Source organism: Pteropus alecto, unplaced genomic scaffold, assembly GCF_000325575.1.
Source record: "Pteropus alecto unplaced genomic scaffold, ASM32557v1 scaffold86, whole genome shotgun sequence".
NCBI lineage: Eukaryota > Metazoa > Chordata > Mammalia > Chiroptera > Pteropodidae > Pteropus > Pteropus alecto.
Genome location: NW_006442109.1, coordinates 28,745,284 through 28,768,618, shown reverse-complemented (window position 1 = coordinate 28,768,618; position 23,335 = coordinate 28,745,284). Strand labels below are relative to the sequence as shown.

The window sequence follows — 23,335 nt, the reverse complement described above, 5'->3', positions numbered from 1 at the left end:
TTTCTGTGGTTGCCATGTAAAACAATACCCAGGCCACGAGAGAGAGAGAGAGAGAGAGAGAGAGAGAGAGAGCGCGAGAGCACCCAGTACCTAGGAAATTGGTGCCTGGTACATAAGGGCACTCGGCAAATGTAATGATGTGTTAGAAATGAGGCTGCCACCAGGCACTGAACCCTCTCCACTTCAAAGACAGAGTCATTGGGCAGAACCTGGGCTCACTCAGGTGAAAAACAAGAACCTTTTATCAGGGCTGCCTAGACTGCCCAGGCTTTTGCCCTTGATAGCTCCTGTGTCTCCCAGGGCCACAGGCCACATTCTCCTACACCTTCAGCGTCTGATTGCTTCCCACCAGATCATTCAGCACAAACCCTGAGACACCTTCATCAGGAGCCCCTTTTCCTCCCTGAGTTTGTGGAAAGGTACCCAGGCTCATTGCTCTCTTCAATCTGGATAAGATAGCAGAGCTACAAAGACAACTGTGGCCACAAATATCTCGTCCGGGCTGGGGATGTGGCCTCCAAAAGGACCTAACCATTGTCACAGCTTCAGTCTCTGAGTATGCTAAAGAAGAAGCATGCATCTCTGAAATCAGAATGCAGTACCCAGTGCCTCCAGAGACTGCACTGCCCTCTTCACGGTGTACACCGGGGTTGCGGGCACAGTGGGGACATCTAGGAAGCAGAGGTAACTGTGGTATGCATGGAGGAAAGAACTGGCTTTGGTTTCTAAGTTTTTGCATTAGTTGTCCTTTTGCTTTTCCCTTTGCAATAAAACTATAGTCCTTAAACCTGGGGACCAAGTGACAGATTCAGAGACTCAATAAACTGCCTGAAATCTTATTCAAAATGAGTCTGTGCATATTATGTGCCTTCTCTTGAGGAGAGGATTCTTATATTGCTTCGGAAGAATTTGAAAGAATTTAAGATTCAAAAAAGAAACTGCTGAGTAAAATGCTGGGCTGGGGGGAGTCACAGATATGCAATCTGGTCCTACTCCATTTTACAGGTGAGGACACTGAGGACCAGACAGGTAAAGTCACTTATTTGCCCAAGTGCTTCAGCCAGTTAGTGACAGTTAGCTTAAAAACCCAGTCTCTTTAATCCCAGTCAGGTGGGGTTTCCACTGCTTCATACCAACTAGATTTCTTTTAGGACATAATTTTGAGGACAGGGATCCTGTGGCCTATTTCTTTATAATCTGTGCATGGGCATCAGGTGGTATCTTGTTCATGGTAAAGGGGCTCAGCTCATGCCATTGACTTATTCCAGGGCTTGGTGTCAATTCAAATGCTAGTGACCAATCCAACTGCAAGGTAGCATGGGGCCAGGGTACACTTGAATGGCAATGAAAACACCAGCCAGACAGGACATCGCTTAATCTCACCCTTCTCTCAGGGCGACTCCAATTCTAATTCCACTCTGAGCCTTCCCAGTTAGGACTTCTCCTGGGAAGCAGGGGATTAAAGACAGAGTGATTGGATTTAGTGGTCCAGTGGAGTCACGTTTTCACAAGAACTGGTTGGTTCTAAGACCTTCTGTAAGGCAAAAATCACATGAAGTGAAAATTGCCCTTGAAAATGCTTTCAGACACTCATGAAGTACAACAAGCAGACGTATCACTTCTCAGGAAATCTTAGCTAGCCAGTTTTTCCTTCAGCTTGGAAGAGAGTTTTGTTGTCTTAGTTGAGCAGCGGAGGAAACCACTGGCATTCAGGGCCATGCTGCACCAGAAAACTTATCTTCGAGTGTGATGCTGGTGTGATGTGAGGCCAGGAAAGGGCTGTCATGCATGTTCCTATGTCATACTCGCTCCAGGCACCACATGTTTACTGAGTGGAGGGCTGAAGACCTGTCTGCTATACTGTGTCACCATATGCACATCTCTCCCTCTCTCTCCCTGCACCGACAACTGAGCTTGTGTAGTTGACTTTGTGTAAATTAAATGGGTGCTCCAGGAATCTCTGCCTCAACACCAGCCTCTCAACATGCTGCCTGCCACCTTGGGCTGCCATTCCTGAATGATTGACCCATAGAAACTGAGATAATAACTGTTTGTGGTTTTAAGCTGCTGAATTTGGGGATAATTCATTATACAAAATACAAATGTAGACTTCTAATACAAGGGGATAGCTAGAGAGGCAGGCTAAGGATTATGGACTTGATCCAGTAGGGCAAATTTTCCAGCGAGGAGTGCTGGGAACTTTTAGAAAGTTCCCCTGGCCACAGAGAAGCCGCCGGGGAAGGGGCATGGCTGACAAAGAGACCAGTTAGGAAGCTCTGCAGTTGTCCAGGCAAAAAGACTCACAAAAGGCAATGCAGCAGAGATAGAAGATAGATGTAAGAGACATTTCCCAGTAAGAATGGTGGGAGCTTATTGATTAGCTGCCTATAAATAATAAAATATTGATAACTTAATATGTACCAATCGCTATTCTAAGCACCTTACATGTATTTACACATTTAATGCTCACAACAATCTTATGAGGTAGGTACTACTGTCATCTCATTTAATAGATGAGATGCCACTTAGCAGGTAAGCAGCAGAGGCTGGGCTCAAACTCAGGCAGCTGTACCTTCAACTTCCCACTAGACTTTCTCTGGAAGGATCAGAGAGGGGGTGGGGGTGAGGTTTTTTGGGGCAGGGTGGGACAAGGGTGAGCTCTCAGGTTTCTAGCCTGGACAACAAAGTGCGGCCTTACCCAAAGTAGCAGATGAGTTGAAAGAAAGACAGTATATCACTAATCACCTACTAATTCCCTCTGTACCTCATAGGAGCTGCTAATGGGCTCAACTACAATCCAGCACGTGAAATGTAGAATAACATCCGGACGTGGCACAAGGCCTCACTTCTACCACACTCCAGTAAAAATAAACCTCTCTGTCCAAATATAGAATGGTTAGAAGTGCCATGTTTTACAGGAGAAGAGGCAGTTATTTGGCATTAAAAATAGACAAGCTTTGGCTTCCCCGCAGATCTGGGCAAGAGCACTGCAATTTCCAAGTGGAAACCCAGATGGATGGGTTAAGCCCCCCTCAAACTGACTCAGCTATTTAAAAAGCCCAAAGAGAAAATTACATCCCCTCCCTGGGCCTCAGTTTACTCATCCTTAAAACTTAGGGGTTAGACAGGACGGTTCAGCGTCACTTTGAGTTCCCAATGTCTGTGACGGGAGGAACTGGAGTCCAAGGCTGGTCCTCAGAATGCCAACAGCTTCCTAAACCATGGGGCCCAGTACAGGCAAAGTGAGTTGGCCCTCTGGCTCACAGCTTACTGCTGATAGGACCAGGGGTGGTTTTTCCGAAGGATTTTCAGAACTCTGTCAAGAGCTTTAAATTACTCTCTTGAGTCAGACACATTGTTAATCCACAAAGAAATGCAAGCCAGGAAGTCTCCCTACAACCAGCCTACCTCCTGTGATACCAGCTTGATAAAAGGAAACCGAAGCCCCAGCTTGATGGCAGTAGGGATGGTGGGGGTGTGGGCAGGTCCTTTGCACACATTCCCTTTAATCCTGTAAGGGAGGCACAGCTGTATTTTACACATGTTAGAATTGTCAGTTCAGAGAGGTTACATAACTTTCCTGAGATCATTTAGCTGGTGGAGGCTGGAACCAGATCCAAATCCAGGTCTGGATCCAAAGCCCACGTCTTTCCACTTCATGGGGCCTCCCTCTGCTGCGCTGCTTACTGTGTGGTCAGAAGTCTGAGCTCTTCTCCACTCCAAGAGCAGAAGGGAAGGCCTGACAAGCCAGGAGCCTCAGGGGCAATAGGATGGCAGCTCAGACACAAGTTAGGAGTCTCAAATTCCCTAACAAGTCCCTTTGCATTTTCACCACACCTTGAAAAAGACAGACCAGCTTTGCTTTAAATGGTTTTCACATACTCAAGGGTTCAATAAATACTATTAGCAGTATTAATAGTAGCTACAGCAGCAGCATTAAGCATCTACTCTGTGCTAGAGACCATGCAAGGTGTTGTGGATCTAATTCCTTCATTCGGCAAATAGGGAAAGATACACACACACACACACACATATATGCATGTGAAGAACAGAAAGCCAAATACTCTGTACAAGTTAAAGAACAATAGTTCCCCTTTCCCCTCCCTCTTTACCGGTCTCTCTCTCCCAGAGGCAGAGTGCCTAGAACCCAGGGCAACTAATCTGGGATGGACAAAATGCTACATTCTCACTGGGTCTCCCTACAGCCCCTATGGACCCAGGGATGGGGTGGCCAGCTGGGCAATGCTCACAGAGCAGGGAGAAGCACTGGCTGCTTGTACAGAGAGGGGCAGTGTGGACCAGGAGCCTACAGGCTCCGAGCACCTTCAGCCTGGTATCTGGTGCACCTATGGAAGAGCTCAGCTTTCTCTGCCATTCTCTCAAGGTTCTATGTCCTCTTCAGCCCTGAGGTACTCACTGCCCAGTGTCCCCAGGAAGCTTCAGAGGCTGACAGGTTAACTCCTTTATGGAAGAAGTCTAGCCAGGGTAGCCTGCCACGAAGGGTTGCTCCCTACACACAGAGAGACCCCACGGCTTGCTCCAGCCTGGGCTGCAGTACTGATTCACTCACAGAAGCCTTGAGAGCCGTGGTAACTGATGGAGTAAGTCTTCCTGCTCTCTACTCTCCCTATCCCTTTTTCATCAAGCCCTCCTCAAAAGACAAGCTTTCAAGTGTGCTCCTTGCTGACCAGGACGATCAAGTGACTCCCCAGCCTCCTTCTGGGAAGACTTCAGGCTGATGGAGGCCCTGGCTGGACCATCTTAATCAACCCCCTCCCTGCCATGCCCAGGCTAGAGCCACACTCAGACAGGGCTTGGCCACTAGGGACAGTGAGACAAGTCAGCTGGGCCCCTTTGAGCACTCAGAACATGCCTGCCACATAAGCTCTACACACAGACCCATTCCCCTAGGGGCTGGGAGAGGTCACTGGGAGGTAATCTTTTTCTGCCTCAGATTGAGCAAGAGAAGGCCATGGGGGCAGCTCTCCAGTAGCCCAGGCTTTGAAGCAGGCAGAGAAGCCAGGCCCAGTCCTCCAACTGGCTGGGGGAGTCAGACGTCTGGCCTGGGGGGGTTCCCTCCCCAGTCTGTCTACAGGCTTCCAGAAACCCCTACTCTGGAGCTCTGAATTGGAAGGCCTGTTTTGACCCTGAATAGCAGGCTTCCCTTCCTCCAGGGCATTTCTACAATGGGAAGGGAGGTTTCCAGTCCCTCTCCCACCCCCACCCTCAGCAAACCACAAGAGCTCCACAAGTCTTCAGTTGGTTACAGGTCAGGACCCAAGGTTCTCCCTCCCTCTAAATCTGATTCTCCGCCCCCTCACTGGAGACAGACAAACCTCTGGGGCTGGGGGGTGGGGAGGGGGGCCCAGGGGCAGGGATGTGTCTCCTGAGGCTGGACTTGAGGAATGTTCAGACCAGCACACCAGGCAGAGGGGGAAGGAGCCAGTCTACATCACTAGGCCAATTAACAACAGCCAGCCAGGAGGAACCTCTCTCCTTCCTGGGGCTATTCTGCCAGTAACCTCCAGGGTTTTCTGGGGGAGGGGAAGGAGGGAGGTTTTAAGTTTTGTCCTGGCTTGCTTAGGATAGTGAGTTACTTCTTGGCTGCACAGAAGACGGAGATAGTGCAGTCAAACCACACTCCAGCCGGTCCCAGGCTCAATGTTCAGGTGGGCTTGTCAAACTCTGGGCTCAGTTCTCAGGACAGGCCACAGGGCATCCCTCCTGGGCCTGGCAGGGTCCCTGAAGCTGATGGCTTTGCCTCAGCACCAAAGTCTAAACCATTTATTTGCTTTCTTACTCAGCTCAGGTAGAAGGTCTGCCAAGAGGTTTTAAAAATGGTTGGTAGAAATAATCCTGATTTTCTTTTATGTTCCACTCAAGCGTATACCAGCAGTCTGCCCGTCACAGCCTTGGTCCAGGAGAAGGGAAAACACGACGTCTTATACACATCATAATGGTATGGAGACACACAAGGAAGGTTGGATTTCACAACGGTCAGTGTGCCCCAGAGCCAGTCTTCATACCTGTTCCCTGGGCTCCTTATAAGCGGGAACCCATCTTCTTAGCAGACAAACCATGGTACACACCCTGAGAATATAATTCTGGCCAAGAAGAGGTAATACCTCTAGGATATCCAAACAGAACAAAACAAAGGCTTATTCACAGTCTCAAGTCCTTCTCCTCAGGGCCACTGTGAACCCACACGGCAGTCTTCGTGCAAATTAGTAAAGGCACCCCTTCTTCTAGGCAGACATAGCCTTCCTTACCCTAGGGCGTACAGTTTAGTGAGCAGAGTGCAGGCTGGATTTTAACCTCCATTATTTTCCTCTGCAGGTTCCCTTGTGCAGTGAACAACCTGCCCGACTGTATATCCAGAAGATCAATGCTTCCCGCCACAGTACTGAAGACCTCCTCTCTGCAGAACTGGAAGAGCTCAGGCTTGTTCAGATTTGAGAGCCTACTCTGGACTCCTCCAATTTCTTTGGTAGCCCTGGGGTCTTCTCTGCCCAGGAAGGCCATTTTTACTTTGGGCCTTGCTTCCCTGTTAGCACCAATGTTATCTTTTCTTATATATGCAAAAATTATTTAATTTCCAGGTGTCTAGTTCACAGATTCTGTTAACCAGATTGTCTATGTCTTTTCGGATTCCGTGTGTCTGCTCTCAGAGCTGGCAGACTGGCTGTTTTAAATTCTCTCCATTAGCGCCACAGCAGGGAGAGAAAGGAAGAAGTTCAGAGGCAGCTGTGATCCTGCTGAGTTCCAGAGCATGCCCTTCTGGCCTAGCTGGTAGCCGAAGGAAGACAGGAAATGTGTACCCAGCTTTGCCGGTTCCGCACTCTATCATTGTCTGTTACTCTAAAAGACATATTTCAGCTGACAAAGCCACTATGCTGGCTTCTTCCTGTATCTTACTAGGTGTGAAAAAGGAATGGGGATAAGGAGGAGGAGGTATGTTGTTTCTAAGGAAACCAAGGGCTGACTCATTGGTGGGATGGCCACCACATTTCCCAGTCCAACTGCAATCCTGCCCCTTCGTGTCCTAGAGTGCCAATATTGGGGGTGGAACGCAGCCTGCTGCTGGGTCTTTGGAAAGAAGAACCGACAAAGGCACAAGCTGTTGGTGACTGTATGTTGATTGGCTTTTTGGCTCATCCATGGCTAACACCCAGCCAGATCCAGGAAGCCAGAGGTGGCAGTGGTTCTGTACCTCAGGATCAATCCTGGGGCATCTAAGTAGGAATAAGTCAGATTTGAGGCCTATGCAGAAGTTTGGTTCCTTTCGTGGCATGTTTGCGGAGTCCTTGGAGAAACCCAACCCTCCCTGAGGTCTGCTGCAGATGACAGGGGCTGGCAAGAATCCCTGAGCCCTTGGGGGCAGGCACTGGCTGGGCCAAATGAGAACCCAGATGTAGGCTGACCGGCTTAATGAAGTTGCCACACTCAGCTGGAAAGCCCCTGGCCGAGGCCTTGTGGGGTTAAAACAGTGTGACCATCTGGACCTTGGCCCCATCCACAGTAGAAGGCTGATAGGTTTGGTGGAACCAGGAGTCTGATAATCCAGTCTCCTATTTCTTAACCAAGCTCCTGTGGGAAAACTATAGTCCACCTGCCAGAGGACATCGCTACCTGGTCATCTTCAACAGCTGTTGGCAGAAGAATCTGCTTGTCAGAGCCCTTGGGAGGTCTCACCGTCAGACACATTGACCTCTACTTCAACAGTGTTTGACAAAGGCCCCCATTCCTGGTCGAGGCCCTGAACAGGGAAAGAAGTCCCATATGGGTATGTCTTATGTACACATAGAGATACATTTTTAAAATAAAAACAAACAAACAAAAAACGATTTCACAAGACATAGTGTCAGTCCTCGCTGATGTCCTTCCTGTGGTGCCCCTTTCGAAGAGGGCAGCCCAGCCTCACCTGGGACCTGCCCCATTCCTGTTCTCATCTCCATTCAAAGCAAGATTGTGTAGGAAGAGGAGGATCTGCCACCACACGCGATTTCGGTTCTGCTGGTGCTGAAAGGGAAAAACAAATCAACATGACTCCTAAACACAGCCTTAGACGACTCCTTATCATTTCCAATAAAAGTTCAGATCAACATGTCTGGGGCAGCACTTTAATCCTATCAGTATAGCAAACTGAGGAGGTGGGGGGACAAGAGAAGTGGTGATGAGGGGGAGATAGTTGAGTTCTCCAAAAACAATCACAGTTTTAACATTAAAAAGAAAAGACCAGGCTCTTTATGCACTGTGCACAAGAGGATTAAACTTTTTCCCCTGCTTGCAGGATTTTCCAGAGTTTAGCCAAGTGCTGCTTTTAATCAGATTGGCTCCTGAGCCCCTCAAACCTCAGCTGCATGAACAACAAACTTTCTTCAGAAAGAAAGAGAAGAAGTGCTCCCCTCTCTCCCCCCACTCCAAAGTAACACAGAGAACAAGGGGGAAACAGGGGAGCCTCCATCTGCAAGTGATTTGACACTGTGAAGGTCAAAGGGTTAATCTTCAATTTAAACCACACTGCTGAGGCAGCAAAAATCTGATTTCATCCAGTGCAAACACGCACACACACAGACACACAGACACACACACTCTTGTGCGCCCGCCCTCTCTCCCTTCCCAGCATCTCCAGCTCAGCGCTGCCCTTTTTATAGCTGCTCTTGACAGTAAGCCATAAATAACCCCTCTTGGAACGCTTTCCTACTGACTGGAGCCAATTAAACGTTAAGCAAGAACATACTTGAAAACAAAACAAAAACAAAGAATGCACTACTCTCTGGAGGTTATCCCAGGTCCTACTGTCAGGCAGAGAAGCTGGGGGCAAAGGTCAGGGGTCAGTGGCTCACAGGATTGTGGCTGGTGCCCCGCCCACACAGGTACCATTTCCCCAGGGCCAGCGGAGGCCAGGAGGGGACTGAGGGGTGCTGGAAGAGGCAGTCTTTGTTCTCTCTTTGTCAGGGCCGGAGGACTGGGCTGGGGCCCTCTCTACAGGGTTCTCAGTGGACAGGGGAATAAAAACTTAGTGTGCAGATAGGAGCCAGGACAGGCTGGACCCGGATTACTGCAGCAGCCCAGGCAGCAGACACGTTTATGTGAAGTGTAGGGGGAGCTGGAGCCCTCTCTTGGACTGTCTTTAATCATAGCCCCGGCCTCCACCAAGAGGCTCCTAGTCAGATGGGAAGAGGATAGAGTAAGTCAGTGGCAGAACTGGAAAGTGAGCCCAGATCTCCTGGACTCCCAAAGCTTTGCAGGTACATCTGGCCCAGGGCAACCACGTGGTTGCTGGGTTCCCTTTCACTCTGCCTTGAGCCACAACGAGAAGAGAGGCAAGGTGTCAGCTGAGGCTGATCTCAGAACCCTGCCAACCCAGGAGAACAGAATGCCCCATGCTTGTGGCAATAGTATTCTTTCCCCCGTGGAAGGGAGCCTGGAAAACAACCCAGAAATGTGGAGGCAGCTACTGCTAGGAGGGGCAGGGAAACTGGGCTGCGCCATAGAGGAGGCCTGGCAGACTGTGGCTGGGAGACTGATGGCTTCCTTGTGTTTTGTAAACAAAGATGAGTAAAAAGAGGAAACACACCCGGCTTAACAAAATCTGGTTAGAGTAAAGCAGCGTGAAAACGGACTCAGCTGCAAACCTGAAGACTCAGGCCCACGGCAGCTGGGCAGAGCACCCGCCCCTTCTCCTCCCCAGCTGCTGCCCGAGACAGGTGCAAAGGTCATGTGGTGGAACAGGAGAATCCAGGAAGAGACTGGTCCCTGGAGAGGCCAGTCTGCTGGAATTCCCAGTCTCCTCAGGTGCCTGTTTGAAAAGGCCAAGTAACAATAACAGCCGTGATCAGAACAAAAGTAGTAACACTGAGTGTGCTAGGCTCTGTTCTGAGTGTTTTACATCTCTGCTTCTCAGAGTATGGACCATGGACCAGCAGCCTTGGCATCATCTGGGAGCTTATTAGAAATGCAGACCTACTGAATCAGAATGTGTACCTTTAACAAAATCCCCAGGTGAATTTGGGACATATTACAGTATGAGAAGCACTGCTTTATATACATTATACTCCTTTCATCCTCTTAACAACCCTATGAGGTAGGTATATATATTATCATCTTCATTTTGCAGATGAGATCATTGAAAGAGTTAGGCCACATAGCCAATAAGTGTCGGAGACTGGACTGAACCCAGACTACCTGACCCTAGAGCAGTGGTCCCTAACCTTTTTGGCACCAGGGACTGGTGCTCCTATGAGAATCTAATGCCTAATGAGCTGAGGTGGAGCTGAGGTGGTGATGCTAACGCTGGGGAGCAGCTGCAAATACAGGTGAAGGTTTTCTCCCCTGCCCTCTGCTCACCTCCTGCTGTGCAGCCCGAACGGGGACCCCCGCCTTAGAGCAATGTCCTTACCCATTGTCACTATGCTCTGGGTGCCACCCTATATACCTTTCTTTATACCAAATCTCACCCTCTAGTCTCTGCTTCTCTAAATCATCTCAAAACAGCATAATGCCCAAGGAAGGGAAATCACAATACTATGATTTGGGGCCTGGTCTAATTCCATCTCTGTATGACTCAGTTTCTCCCCCAGATTCCCTTAATAGAGGCCACCTGATGCCTGGGTAACCTTCTGAGCCTTGAGGTCTCTGAGAATAAGGCAAATCAGTACCCTCACTCCCATCACTGGGGGTGTTGGGGTACCAGAAGCAGCCGTGAGCCAGAGAGTGCTGTCAGAAAGGCTGAGGTCTGGGGGACACAGGCAGGCCTATGTGCAGGTCTACCCTCAGGAAGGATCCAGGTTCCATGCCTCTGCCTGCTACAAGCCTCAGGGATCATGAATCCACAAGGAAGGCTCTGGGCCAGAAATCAGAGGACCTGGCTATAGGCTGGGGTCTCCTACCAGCCTGTCTGTGAGTCCTCACTTCCCTTATAAGTGAAATGCAGGTTCCCAAAACTGTGTCACAGAATCCACTGAGGTGCTGCTGTAAATACAGAGTCCCACCCATACCACCTGGGTCAGAATCTTCAGAGAGGGGGTCCAGGAATTTTTATATTGTACAAGCTCCCTGGGTGACATTTTTTAAATCAGAAATAATAGTTATTGTATGTTTTAGTCACCAATACATGTTAACTGTAGAAAAATTGGAAAATACAAGAAATTACAGAGGAGAATATAAAATCATTCATGACTCTATAGCCTAGAAGAAAACACTCCATAATTTGGTGTTTTCTTCAATCTCTTTCAATCTCTTCCACCCAGAGTAATGACTTGGCCGACCAGGGGCAAATCCTGCCCAGGTGGTTCCACGGCAGCCAGGCCACAGACAGGCATTTGGAAACCACTAAGGTGCTTTCCAGCCCTCAGGTTTGGTAATTCAGAGTTTGTCATCCACAATTATCTTTAGGAATACAGCTCAGAGCTCCAACAACTGAATCCGGTCAGCCTGGTAGAGGGTCTGGGTGGGCCTGGAGAACAGGCTGCCTGTACAGAGAGTTAAGTTGGCGGCTGCAGCAGCCATGAGACCAGCAAGAGCAGGCCTGGGGACCCATCTACAGTCCCAGCAGCCCTTTCTCCGGGCACAAGCAGATGCCACACATATTCCACTTAGCCTTCTCCTGCCACAAGCAGCCACCAAAAGGCCCTTTCCTGAAAGAAAACCAAGCTGCCTCACACCAAGAGAATCAAAGAATGCCCTGATTTTGAGGGGCAACAATAAAATATTTTTTAAAAAATTAAACAAAAGGGCCTGACTAGAAAGGAAAGAAAAAGGACTTGAAGAGAGGCCAATGAGAGAAACAGTAAGGAGGAAGGAAATCACCATTTACCCAACAGGATGAAGTACACAAAGACACCAGAACGCCAGAGAACATGGGTCCTTCTAGGGGAAGGGGTGGAGAAGGGGAGAAGGAAGGGGGAACCAGGAAAGAGGGTGTCTGGCTTCTGATTCTCGGACACTTGGCACAGCACCCAGCACATAACCTGAGATGAGTGAATGCAAATCCCAGAGCAAGGCCCAGCTCTCCCAGACTCGCCTAGAGCACCCATCAAAGTACGTGAACCTGCAAAGTATGGGGGTTCCCAGAATGCATGGTCAGGATACCCTCAGGGCTGGGGGATTAGGCTACAGGGGATGGGAAGCTGGTGGGAATTTAAGCTGATACCAGAAGCCCTCAAATTCGGAGTCTAGAGTGTGGAACTAAGGCACGGAGGGGAAGAATAAAGGTGAATGCCCTAAGGGAAGGGGTTCTAACAGGGTGGATAAAAATATTCTCTTCAGTAAAGAGAGCAAAACCAGGCATAGAGGCCTAAGGTGTTTCTTTGACTCAGTCCACTTCCTTGCTGAACTCAGGGGATGAAGGCAGTCAGTTGACAACCATTCCAATCACCCCTGCTGTGTGCAAGGCACTGTGACTGAATGGTCATTCATCCTGTATAATAGGGAATATGTAGGGACACACAGTAGGTACTCAACAAGTACACATTGGACTGACTACAGAAAAGTCAGCCTTGCAAGATAATCCACTTGTCTGAGGCCAGGAACCACTGATGTCTAGCCAGGTCTAAAGATGTTCTTGATGTGATAGTATCAGCCTCTTGCCTGGGGAGAGGCCCCACTAGTAAAAGGCTTTTTTTTTTTTCTTTTTAAAGAGCTGGCTGTGGTGTTCAACATGGTTGGATTACACAAATCAAACTCTGTTTCATCCCACGTGACCTCTGCCCTAAACACAAAGAGTGTTCCCTGCGCTCCCCTGATAAGAATCTCCCTCTGCCTCTCCCCTTCAGATCCAATTCACACCCTCTGGGGACTTTCTGTGTCACCAGTGTTCCAAATGTTCCAGCAAGAGCTGATTTACCCCAAAGACTTAGAAGGAGTGAGGCTATGCTGAGGCCCTGCTTTAAAAGAACCCTGCAAATTCACCAAACGGATAATTTATTATATCTCATACTTAGAACAGGGTGCGTCTATCTTTCTATTTGCTCCTCACAAACATCTGGGACATAGGAAGGGCAGGTATTATCACTCCCATCACGCAGATGGAGAAGCAAAGGCTCAGAAAATTTACCTCAAGCAAATTAGTTGAGAGGGGGGGTTATTCAGACCTATGTTCTTTCACTAAAAGAGCTATGTTCTTTCACTAAAATATTATAGAGTGTTTATTCACACTATGAAAATAGTATTAACTTTTCAAAATGAATCACAATTGAATTGCTCCCCTAGTATGTTTAAATACATTGTTTCCAGATCATTAACTATTTAGTAAGGATGCTGTAGACCAGAAAAAATAAACCTTTCAGAGGCAGAGCTAACTGAAGATCAAACAGAAATAAAGCTAAAATTGATCTGAAATTTTGACTTCAGATCATGTTCTGAAACCATGCTCAGTTTCTTTAAAATGCAGAATTGTATATATACTCTGCTTTATGAGGAGACACACTCTATAGAGTGACGTTTCCCTACTTCTTCTCTCCCTGCCATCAGACTCTGAACCCACCCCGGTGAGGCTGAAGGGAAGGGCACTGCCGTTGAGAACTGGAACACAGAGATAAGGGAGACCTTAGGAAAATTTCACTTGAAAGAAGCTTGGAAGATACCTTTGTTCAATTCAGCAAGTTTTTATCAAGCACCCAACTGAGCTAAGAGTTATAAAGAATATGAGGATGAGCAACGTAAACCTTGTTCTCAATTATTTTACAATCTGAAGGACAGAAAAGCAAAAACATAGAAATAAGTGTGACAAGAGGCAGAGCAGGGTCGAGGCAGAGCAGGGTCCAGGCAGGAAGTGGGAGCTTCATCGTGTCCTCGCTTTCGGCTTTCCGGGATGCGCTTGCTGAAGAGCAGGGTTGGGTGGGGTAAGACCATGGTTTTAGGATCAATCAGAGCTGTATGACTCCCAGCTCAGCCACTTACAGTGTAACCTAGGCATGCTATCCCCCTTTCCTGATCTCAGTTTCCTATAAAATGGGAATAATGGGGTCTAGAAGTACAAGGTTGCTATGGTGATCAAATGAGAAAAATCTATGTTAAGCATGGGGCCTGGTGGCTGCACCGAGCAAGCTCATCCCTCCTGATGAGCACAAGGGGAACCTGCACCCACTTCGCTTTGCTGAGCTCTTCCTTCAACATACTCTGCTCACAGTGCCCATCCAGGAGTGCTATCTTCTGAACAGACTCATCAAGTCTTCTGGAAATCCTTGACTTCTCTCTCCGAGATAGGCCATGGCAACCAGAGGTAGCTGGGCTCAGAATTCCAGGCTGCCAAGCTGAGCCAGGGATTCTAAACCCCACATGGCAACTCTTCGAGCCCAGTGGGCCCACTGCTCCAGAATGCTCCTGATGCAGACACCCAAGGAATGAGCAACGCAATGGCAAATGGAAAAGGAAAAAATATTCCTTGCCAAGAGCTTCCTCAGCCCAGCCAGCAGTGCTAAGAGGATGTTGTAACCACAGGACACCACCATGGCAAAAGGGCAGCCTGGGGCCAGCAGGTTCTCAATCAAAGACAAGAGGAGGCCTTCAAACACAACTGGAGGTCTTCAGCCATAGGATGCTGGGGATGAGGGACAGGGCTGTTCATACCACTCATGCCCCAGTGCCCTGCTTTTCACTTTCATGTCCTGGAGGTAGGAACTACTGAGGCCCTTACCCAGCTCCCCACTAGGACGGCTCTGTGCTTCGGTGTCCCTCAGTCTGAAAACAGTTTCATTAAACTATCAGGCAACATCTTAAGAGCTCAGAAAGGAAACAGTGGTGTGTGTGCTCTGGTCAAAGGCAAGGGAGAGAGGAGATCAAGGAGAGGGGAGGTCTCTTGTAGGTCTACAAGGCTGTAGTAGGAACCCCAAAGCTCTAACTCCTAACCTGGGGCCTTTGCAGCTGGCTGTTCTTGTTCCACCTGGGACCAGTTCCCTGGACAGGACAAGACAAGCTGAGCATGGAAGATGGCTGGACCCCCCTCCTCGCCATACACACTGACTGCTTTCATTCTGGTCACGGAACATGCCCTCTTGGTTGCAAGACATGGATCAAAAGGCAAATCAGACATTTTTTTCTTTAGCTTTCATTTTCTAGTGCCTCCCCCAAATCCTTCCCCTCATCATTCCCCCTCCCCCTAGGGGAAAAAAAAAAAAAATCCAACTCCCATCCCCACGGCTTGCCTTGCTGGGGAGGGAATGAACTGTCCGGAACCACAAGGCCCTTCTCCTGGAAGAGAGAGTAGTCAGGTGCAGAGCTGTGTGGGGAACTCTGCTTCTAGTCAGCCACGCTGATGACTCAGAAGCTAAATATAGCGAGCGATATAAACAGAGCCAGCCACAGAGCAAACACAGGGCCCCCAAGCCCCAGCACTGGCTCTCACACGCACAGCAGCTTTCCACAGCCCCTCCCCCAGCCTTGCTCTTCCCAGGCACTGTCCTAGGTGGACCTCTCATTCCTGGGACAAAGACTGGCTCTTTGGGGGACCCTTCTCACTTTAGGGCTAATTTCTGGGGCTCCTGCCCAGGGCTGCTCCATCTAGAGCCTGAACAACCTCACTAGCCACAGTCTGAGCTCCAGAAAACCACTTGCCAACAAGGAGAGCATCCCAAAGGGTCCGGAAGCAGTCAGTGTCCCTGAACAAAGGATCCAGGCTGCTGGCAGAGAAGCTGCTAGTTAATAAACCATGCAAACACCACCTTGGGTACAACGTCCAAAAAAGCTCCCCAAGAATAAAGGCAAGTCCAAGCGAAATCCTAAAGTCACCTTTTAACACATTTCCAAAAGTGTCAAGCTGTTCATACTGTAATAGGTATACGTCTTAAAATTTCCAAAGGGCTTTCACATCAACTCTGTAAGGTAAGCATTAGAAACCGAGGCTCGGAGAAGATAAATGATTTGCCTATGAACATAGTACTCATAAGTGACAAAGCTGGGATTTGAACCTCGATGTGTCTAGAAGTCTAGGATCCCTCCTGTGATAGTGCAGGTGGTTTCAAATGAGTGACTAAAATTTTTCTCAGATTTTATTTTCCAGAAAGTCTAATTACTATTCAGGGAATTTCCAAATCCAACTGTTCCGAATGGAACCACTCTTGGTCCAAGTGAAGAAGCCATTTCCGACACAAAGAATTCCAACCCTCCTGTAGCTTTACTCACTCAACCGTCTACAGTAGCCGGGTTTTTTTTTTTTTTTTTTGGCTTTTTTTTAGGATTCTTGGCTTCTTGACGTTGCCCACAAATTTCAAAATGGTTCTACGGGGACAAGAGACTTTTCAAAGGGGAGGGGACACCAGTTACTGTCCAATCTTAGGCTCATGCCAGAGGAGACCCATGCCAGGGGGAATGGAAAGAAGCTGGGACTCACCCGTTCTGACCAGAGCAGCCAGCCAGGAGCTCAGTGAGGAGGCAAACCTGCACCCTCCTCTTCCCTGCAGGAGCTGGATGAACATGGAAACACCAGGGCATCCTCACAGAGCATGAGTCAAGGTAGGCCACGGTCAGCAGACCACGAGAGGTCACCTACTGCAGCTGGTGGCTCGAAGAGGAACAAAAAGGAAAACCTTCCGCTCCAGATGCAGCCAAAGAAAGGTGGGTATGTGACCAGGTTTGGAAAGGCTTTTACCTGGACCCACTCTGCCTTCAACTCTCTTGCTGCTTTGCAGACCCAAAGAGCCAACAGCGAGCACCTCGCTGACACTGATCTTCTGCCTCCAATTCCATTCCAGTCCAGAGGAGCCACCCTGAACTGATCATTCGAGTAACCGGGCTAGACCTCCACACCGAATGCTCCTTGAGAAATATGCTGGGAGGGCTTATGACCAGCATAAACTGACACCCAGAGAATTTGCAATCTTTCCAATCTGGGGTCACACTGATGCACTCAATTTGCCATAATATCACCTTACAACAAACACACTACCCATCACCCACTTCTTCTGCTCCACATGTCCTACAGAGAAGCCTTCCCCTGATAACAGAAAAAGAATAACTGAGGTCCATAAGGACAAAAGGCAGAGCTCATACCTCCTATAGGACTCAGGGACCAATGGCCACTGTCTGGCCTTGGGACACCATCCCAGATCTGAGGAGAAAGGGGATTGCCAGGCCCCTTCAACTTCTTACTGCCTCTGGGTTGTCTTTCGTGGCTCCCTAAACTCAGCCTACAATAACGGGGAATGACATCACTCTCTGAGGAGACTGTACAAGGCCAAGCCCCACAGCTGAACAGCCTGGACACCGATTTCTCTGGACAGGGTGACAGGAAACTCAGGGATCGGCATGACAGGTAGGATGGGGAATGTGAAGGCTAACCAGGATTATAGAGAGACAGAAGGAAACAAGCATTAAAGAATACCTACTGTGTGCCTGGAATTTTCATAGTTATTTTCTCACTTAATCTTTACAGTAAAATCCTGTGGTAGTAGCTCAAATTTACAGAAGAGGAAATAGGCTTGGCAAGGTCAAGTGACTTCCCAAAGGCTAGTAAGCGGCAAAACTGGTATTTAAACCTGGGTTTTCTGACTTTATACTCAAAGCCTAGAGACTTAACCCTAAACCACTTCCTTCCTAGTGCCTCAGTTTCTCTGTCTGCAAAGATGAGGGAAGGGAATAGGGAAATTTGTAAAGGATAATAATGTAGATAAAGAAGATAAAGGATAATAATAAAGTGCCAACAGTACTTTCTAGACATGAAATATCTGACTGTAGTTTATATAATAATTGAGTTCAGAAAAGGACTCACTTTTCAAAAACATTTTTAAAGAGTTTGAGTCAAACTGACAACGTATATCGTATATCGGGGAGCAAGATCTCAAATGCTCCCCAGTGATTCACTTAAAACCAGCCGAGGAAAGGTCCTATGAGTGCCAGTGCTCCACCTGCCTGTGGCCATTATTCTAGCTTTTCCCGCAGGGTGAGCTCCTGGTGAAGGTCTGACAGCAGGGTTAGTGGGGAGGAGGGGGTTAAAAGCAAGAGGACTCAACAGACAAAAAGCCTGGTTCTTTGTAATGGAAAATTTGGGAAAGTTAGCTCTGGGCTAGAGAGGCTTCACTGGCCAGCTTCCTGCCACTGCAAGATACAAGAAGTAGGTAGAGGGCAGGTAGATGAGGGGCACAGAGAACTCAGGAGCCTGTATGAGGTGGGGAGCAGAGCAAGAAGGCTCTCCTACAGTTAGTTCTCCTGCAGCTCTGCCCTTCCTCCTCCCAGCTGGGGTGGCTCTGTCTGAGAGGACAGTACCCTGTCTAGAGCTGAACCAAGCCTTCAAAGCAGCAGCCCTCAACTAAAGTAAATAAATGATGCCAAGCAGCAAAGAACAAGGTCAGACATTGGGACCAGGGCCACTTCCTCCTGTTCATGACTGAGTCAGGAAGAAAAGGCCTTGGGCTGTGGTCTAGTCCTGTCCTCCCCGCCTGCTCCCAAATCTTCAGGGATGGGGGAATATTCTGGGAAACACCTGTTAAGAGAGACCAGGTCTGGTCTGCTGGGAATGAAGAAAGCAGGTTTCCAGGCAGTTCTCTAGATGAGTCTAGGAGACTCACAGCCACTGTGTCCTTTATCAGCTCTAGCACTAGGACTGGAAGATGTGAGCTAGGCTCAGCCATTGGCCTGTATAAGCAGAATAGAGTGAATGGGTAGGAAGGAGGCCAAGAGAAAGAAATCAAGAATCAGAGTGAGTCCACACATGCCTGAGGGAAAACTTTAGGCCAAGTTTCCACAGAACAATCAAAGGAGGGACTGGAGATTGAAGCTTGGGGCCAGAAGACAAGGCCAGGCTGCCTTATTATCTCAGCACAGGGCCACCCTCCCTTCCTGATCTCTAAGGGACTGGGATTGCCTACCGGGACCACTTCTAGACCAAAATTTCCCTCAGAACTCCTTGGCAGAAGGCACTAACCGTATCTAACCGCCAATGGCCTGTTCTCAGGAGACCCAAAATCCTTAAGTCAAACCTACTACTACTGATAACTCTCCTCTTGTCATCCGAAGTGACCCATGTAACTCAGAGTCTGACTGATCATGGTGTTATTTATTCTCTTGATTTCCAGACAGACAACACACACACACACACACACACACACACACACACACACACACACACACACACAAACAGATCTTGCTGGGCCAGTGACACTGTCCCAGAGGTAGCAAATGTGCACACTTCCACGTGGCATGCCTCGAAGGTGGTTGTACTAGTACAGATCAGCCTCAGGCTTCTCTCCCTGTCTTGGCGGCTGTCCAGAAATCCAGACCAGAGAGGAAGGGTTAAGTGCTTGGGGGCCGCCCAGACAGGGCTACAGAGCAGGGCAGCCTCCGGCCCATGGCACGGAGGGCTGCTCCAGCACGAGCCTGCCAGCCGCCGCCTTTGTTGATGGACTCTGCCACATGCTCGACTGACACGCGATGTCCCGCCCTGGCGGGGCTGGTGCCAGGCTGCCGGCCAAGCACCAGGCCAAGCGCCTGGCTGCCAGTCTGGAGAGACTCTCTGAGGTACACTCTCCAGAGTCCCAGGCCCCAGTTCCCAGACAGAGACAATGAGGAGCGGCTCCCCAGCTGGAAAGTGTCAGGTTACAACCGGTTCCACCGCTTTCCCCCACTCAGGCCCATCCCTCTGCCGTGGTTACTTCGTTCCCACTGCACCTAACTGTCCAGTTTCACTGCAGCACCCTGAAAATCTCCCTTTTAGGTCTGTGAGGGACACTCTTCCAACCTGGGCTTCAAGAAGACACAATTTGTCAAGCAAGGCTGCAAAAAGCTATCCCATTCCCTGGGAGGGAGTGATCATAGCATCTCCCAAAAAACCACTCTTCTGGAGCCTGAGCTGAAAGTGGGCAGATAACCAACTTGGAGCTCAGAGATGAGGGCCCATCCAGTCCTCAGGAATCACAATAGCCAAGGCCAGAACTCTGGGGCCATATCCTTGAGGCCTGGCAGAGACAGAGTTGCTAAGGCAGGCCCCAGCTCCCCAACCCAAGCAGACTCAACCCCCAGCCCCCACCCAAAGGCCCCATGCCTACTTGCTGCATATGAAGCCGATGGAACTGGTCTGCAATACACTGAAGCTTTCTGGCAATCTGTATCTCTGCTCGATGTTGCCACAGCCCTTCAGGAGGCTGCTCGCCAAGGGGCAAGCCTGCAGGGAAACTGGCAGGGAGAGGGAGCCGGTAGCCAGCATTGCCTGCAAAGACAGAGGGCCCACATCTCAGCATTCTCCATGACTGTCCCTTCCTCCCATACCCAACACTCCTGACTGGGACCTGGAGCTGAGGTCTTTATCAGGGCACTCTGCCAAAATTTGGACAACCTGACTTGCCTGTTGCCTGAGTATATAAAAATTAATGGAAATGGTCCCAGCCTTCCCTTCACTTCTGCTCACTAGCAGTGTCATGGCAAAGGTAATACATGTGGGTGCACTTGTCCTTATTTACCAAGCTATGCTTGACCATAATTTATTATTCATGTAGTAGCAGATTTACACTCTTCTCTGGAAAAGAATAGAGGCAGCTCTCCAGAGTTCCTGGGTTGAGCAAAGCAAGAGACAGAAAAAGAGAAAACCAAAAAGTGTTTTCACTTTTTAGTGCAGCAGAGGAAGGCTGGTCTCCGGTCTTGAAGCTCTGGGCAGTGGTATAAAAACTAGGGAGAGCAAACTCCTCAGACCCACAGAATAGCCAAGTTCCTCTCTGGAGGCGGTCCCAGGTGAGACCAAGTGCTGGCAACACAGCTGCCGCTAGGGGCGCTGGTGCACCTCTTCCCTCCTTTTCACTGTCCTGCCCACCTGCCTACCTTATTCATCTTCTCTGACTCTGGCCAGAACTGTTAGGCCAGAATTGCCCCACAGGGCAGCTCCCTCTGGGAATAACTGCATCATCTCCTCAATCTGTCTTCCAGATCCAGCAAGATAGCCTCCAACCCCTTTCTCTCCCTCCATAAGCTATTACACTAAAAGAAGAAAACAGAGTGTCTAACGCTGCCCTCTTGCCAGAGGACAGCATGTTGCTCATAAAACAAACCATTTAAGTCCACAAATGAAGGGGTCTTGTCTGACTGAGCCTTGGAAACAGCCCCTCTGCTGGCATGAAGCCCAGGAAGTCCCAACTTCTTTCTCCAGTTCCCCTTCCAAGCGCAGAAAGTCCCAAGTGACAATTGGGGGTCACCTTCAGGAACCTTCCCTCCCAGAAGGGGCTGGGTTTTCCCCTTCAGTGTCAACAGTGAGTCACAGATCCCCCAACCTTTTCTAGGGCAACACTAGCTACTTTACAGAAAGTACATCACTACCAGGACACAAAAGTCTGGGCCACTCAACAGGCCGCAGTATGTAAAAGCCAAGGCCTAGGTACCCTCTTTCCAACCCAAGGAGACACCATGGACCAAGAATCCCTCCAGAAAGGGAAAAAAGAACAGATATAATGGCAGGGCAATTTGCTCTTCTTGGGGCCCAAGGAGCACAGACAAGGTGCAATGACAAGCAGAAGGGCAGCAGGTGAGAGCTGAGGAATCAATAGCCCCTGCTGCTCAATTTGGGGAAGGAAATAGCAACGAGCAGGTTTGGGGAGGGAAAGTCCCCTCTTTTCCCCCAGTCTCTATGGGAGGAGTCCTGAGGCTAAGAGCACTCACCATAAAAGAGTCGCTGGGGTTCCTCAGTCACCCCACAAGGCAACATGACACCCTGGCTCGGAGAGGCTGGACTGAGGGTCTGGGTGGCTTTGTCTTCCTGGCTGGTGGGTCGAAGCCCAGGGCCACAGCAGTGGGTGAGAGGAAAGAGCTGCAGACGGCTGAGGGGGCAGTCCAACTGGCTCTGGGCAAACAGGTCAGCAGAGGGCAAGCTCCCAGGCTGGGTCCCCAGCTCCCCATCCTCTGGCTGAAACACATCATCCTCCAGCTCCTCCACACACTGAGGTGGCTCCATCTCCCCTGTTAGGGAGTAACAAGGCATCCAGGATGCTGTGCCCACCTAGACCAACCCTGGAGTGGGAGTCCTCCCCTCCCCTTCCTTCTTCCTTGGTCTCCCTTATCTAGGGAAGTGGGGCAAGGTACTGATAACAGATAACCCCGATGATAAAGCACTGCAAAGAGTAACACCCACCCCCAGATGTGGACTGCCTCACTGTCCAAGGCCTCTCTACACCTCTTTCCTGAGCCCACCCAGAGCTACCCTCCCCTCAACCTTTTCTGATCCAGCTGGTCACAATTATGAAGTTTGACTGCTACGGACTCTGAGCAATAGCAGAGGTATGATCAGCGGCTACAAGCACTCAGGGTACCTGGGGAAATGTCAACAAGACCAGCCTCTGAGTAGCTGTGGGAGGGCAGAAAAGTGCTGTGACTGGCTGTACGCAAAGTGCTCACAACTATCTCTCACTATCTCTCTCCCTCTCTTTCTCTCTCTCTTCCTCCCTCTCTCTCACTGCCCTGGGGAGTAACCACCAAGTCAGAGCTGAGCTCCAGGCTCAGCAGTAAAAACAAAAGACAGCCAGCAATACTAGGGCAGCCAGGTTCCCTCCAAACGCACAAAGCCCCGCCCAGCTGCCCATCTATTCTAGTCTCCACCCCCTGGCTTGCTCAACACAACAAACAGGCTCCTTGGTGTGTCCTGGGAGAGAAGAGAGAAAGACCCAAGTTAGGCATTGCAGCTACCCTCTCAGCAGAATAGAGCTGTCTGCCCACCACAGCTTGGCCTAGAAGATAGGTCCAGCATTCAGCAAAGTGGCCAGCCTCCCCCAGCTGTTTGCTCACTAGTCTCCAAGACTTCAAATCTTTCCCCATAGCTAGCCTACCATTCCTACCAGTGCTGAACCTGAGATTGGTACAACATGCCTCACAAGAAGGAAGTGAAATTCAGCCCTTTCTCTGTGACCTCACTCACTGCCTATACTACTCAGGTTGTTGATGAGTTTCTTGGTGACAAAGAAGTTCCTCTTGCTCCACCTGATGTCTTTTGGAAGTCTGAGCTTAGAGCCACCCGGCGTCTTGAGCTCCCAACCTAGCCCCCTTCACACACACTAGGAACCCCTTAGCACCCCTGGGCAGCCAGAAGCAACAACCACCTGAATGGTTAGAGAGACAATGTTTGTCACTGCCAGATTTAATTAGAGATCCCCTGAGAATTTTGTCTCTCAAGTCTCTTGCCTTTGAAGAACAAGCCAAATGGTATATGGGTTGGTAAAGTTAAATTCAGAAATCCTGGCTTTCCCAAATGCAAGCTGTCTCTGAGGTGCATTCTTCAACAGTCCCTCCATCCCATCTAGTCCTTGCCTATCTCTGCCCTCTTCCCTGGAGAGTGAGATGCCTAGTTGGATGGCAAAACAGGCACCTGGTGTTCTTTGAACAGTATTTCCCAAAGAGGGGTGGGAGAATTCCAGCTTATCCGCACCAG

The 23,335-nt window shown here is 49.4% G+C and overlaps 1 protein-coding gene across 4 annotated transcripts in view; it reads right to left on the bottom strand.

Moving 5' to 3' along the window:
* Positions 1-4,007: 4,007 nt before the first annotated feature.
* The window catches only part of BMF (Bcl2 modifying factor), a 20,640-nt gene continuing 1,312 nt past the window's right edge, over positions 4,008-23,335 (bottom strand). For 2 of the 4 annotated variants that reach the window (XM_015596072.2, XM_015596070.2), the window contains 3 exons: positions 21,577-22,552; positions 19,980-20,140; positions 4,008-8,019 (listed from right to left, as the gene is read on the bottom strand). In XM_015596072.2, coding sequence (XP_015451558.1) covers positions 7,918-8,019; positions 19,980-20,140; positions 21,577-21,895 — 582 coding nt within the window. In that variant the 5' untranslated portion in view covers positions 21,896-22,552 and the 3' untranslated portion in view covers positions 4,008-7,917. Of the gene's footprint in view, positions 8,020-19,979; positions 20,141-21,576; positions 23,327-23,335 lie in introns of those variants that run through there. The other 2 variants (XM_015596073.2, XM_006920499.3) reach the window with 2 other exon arrangements.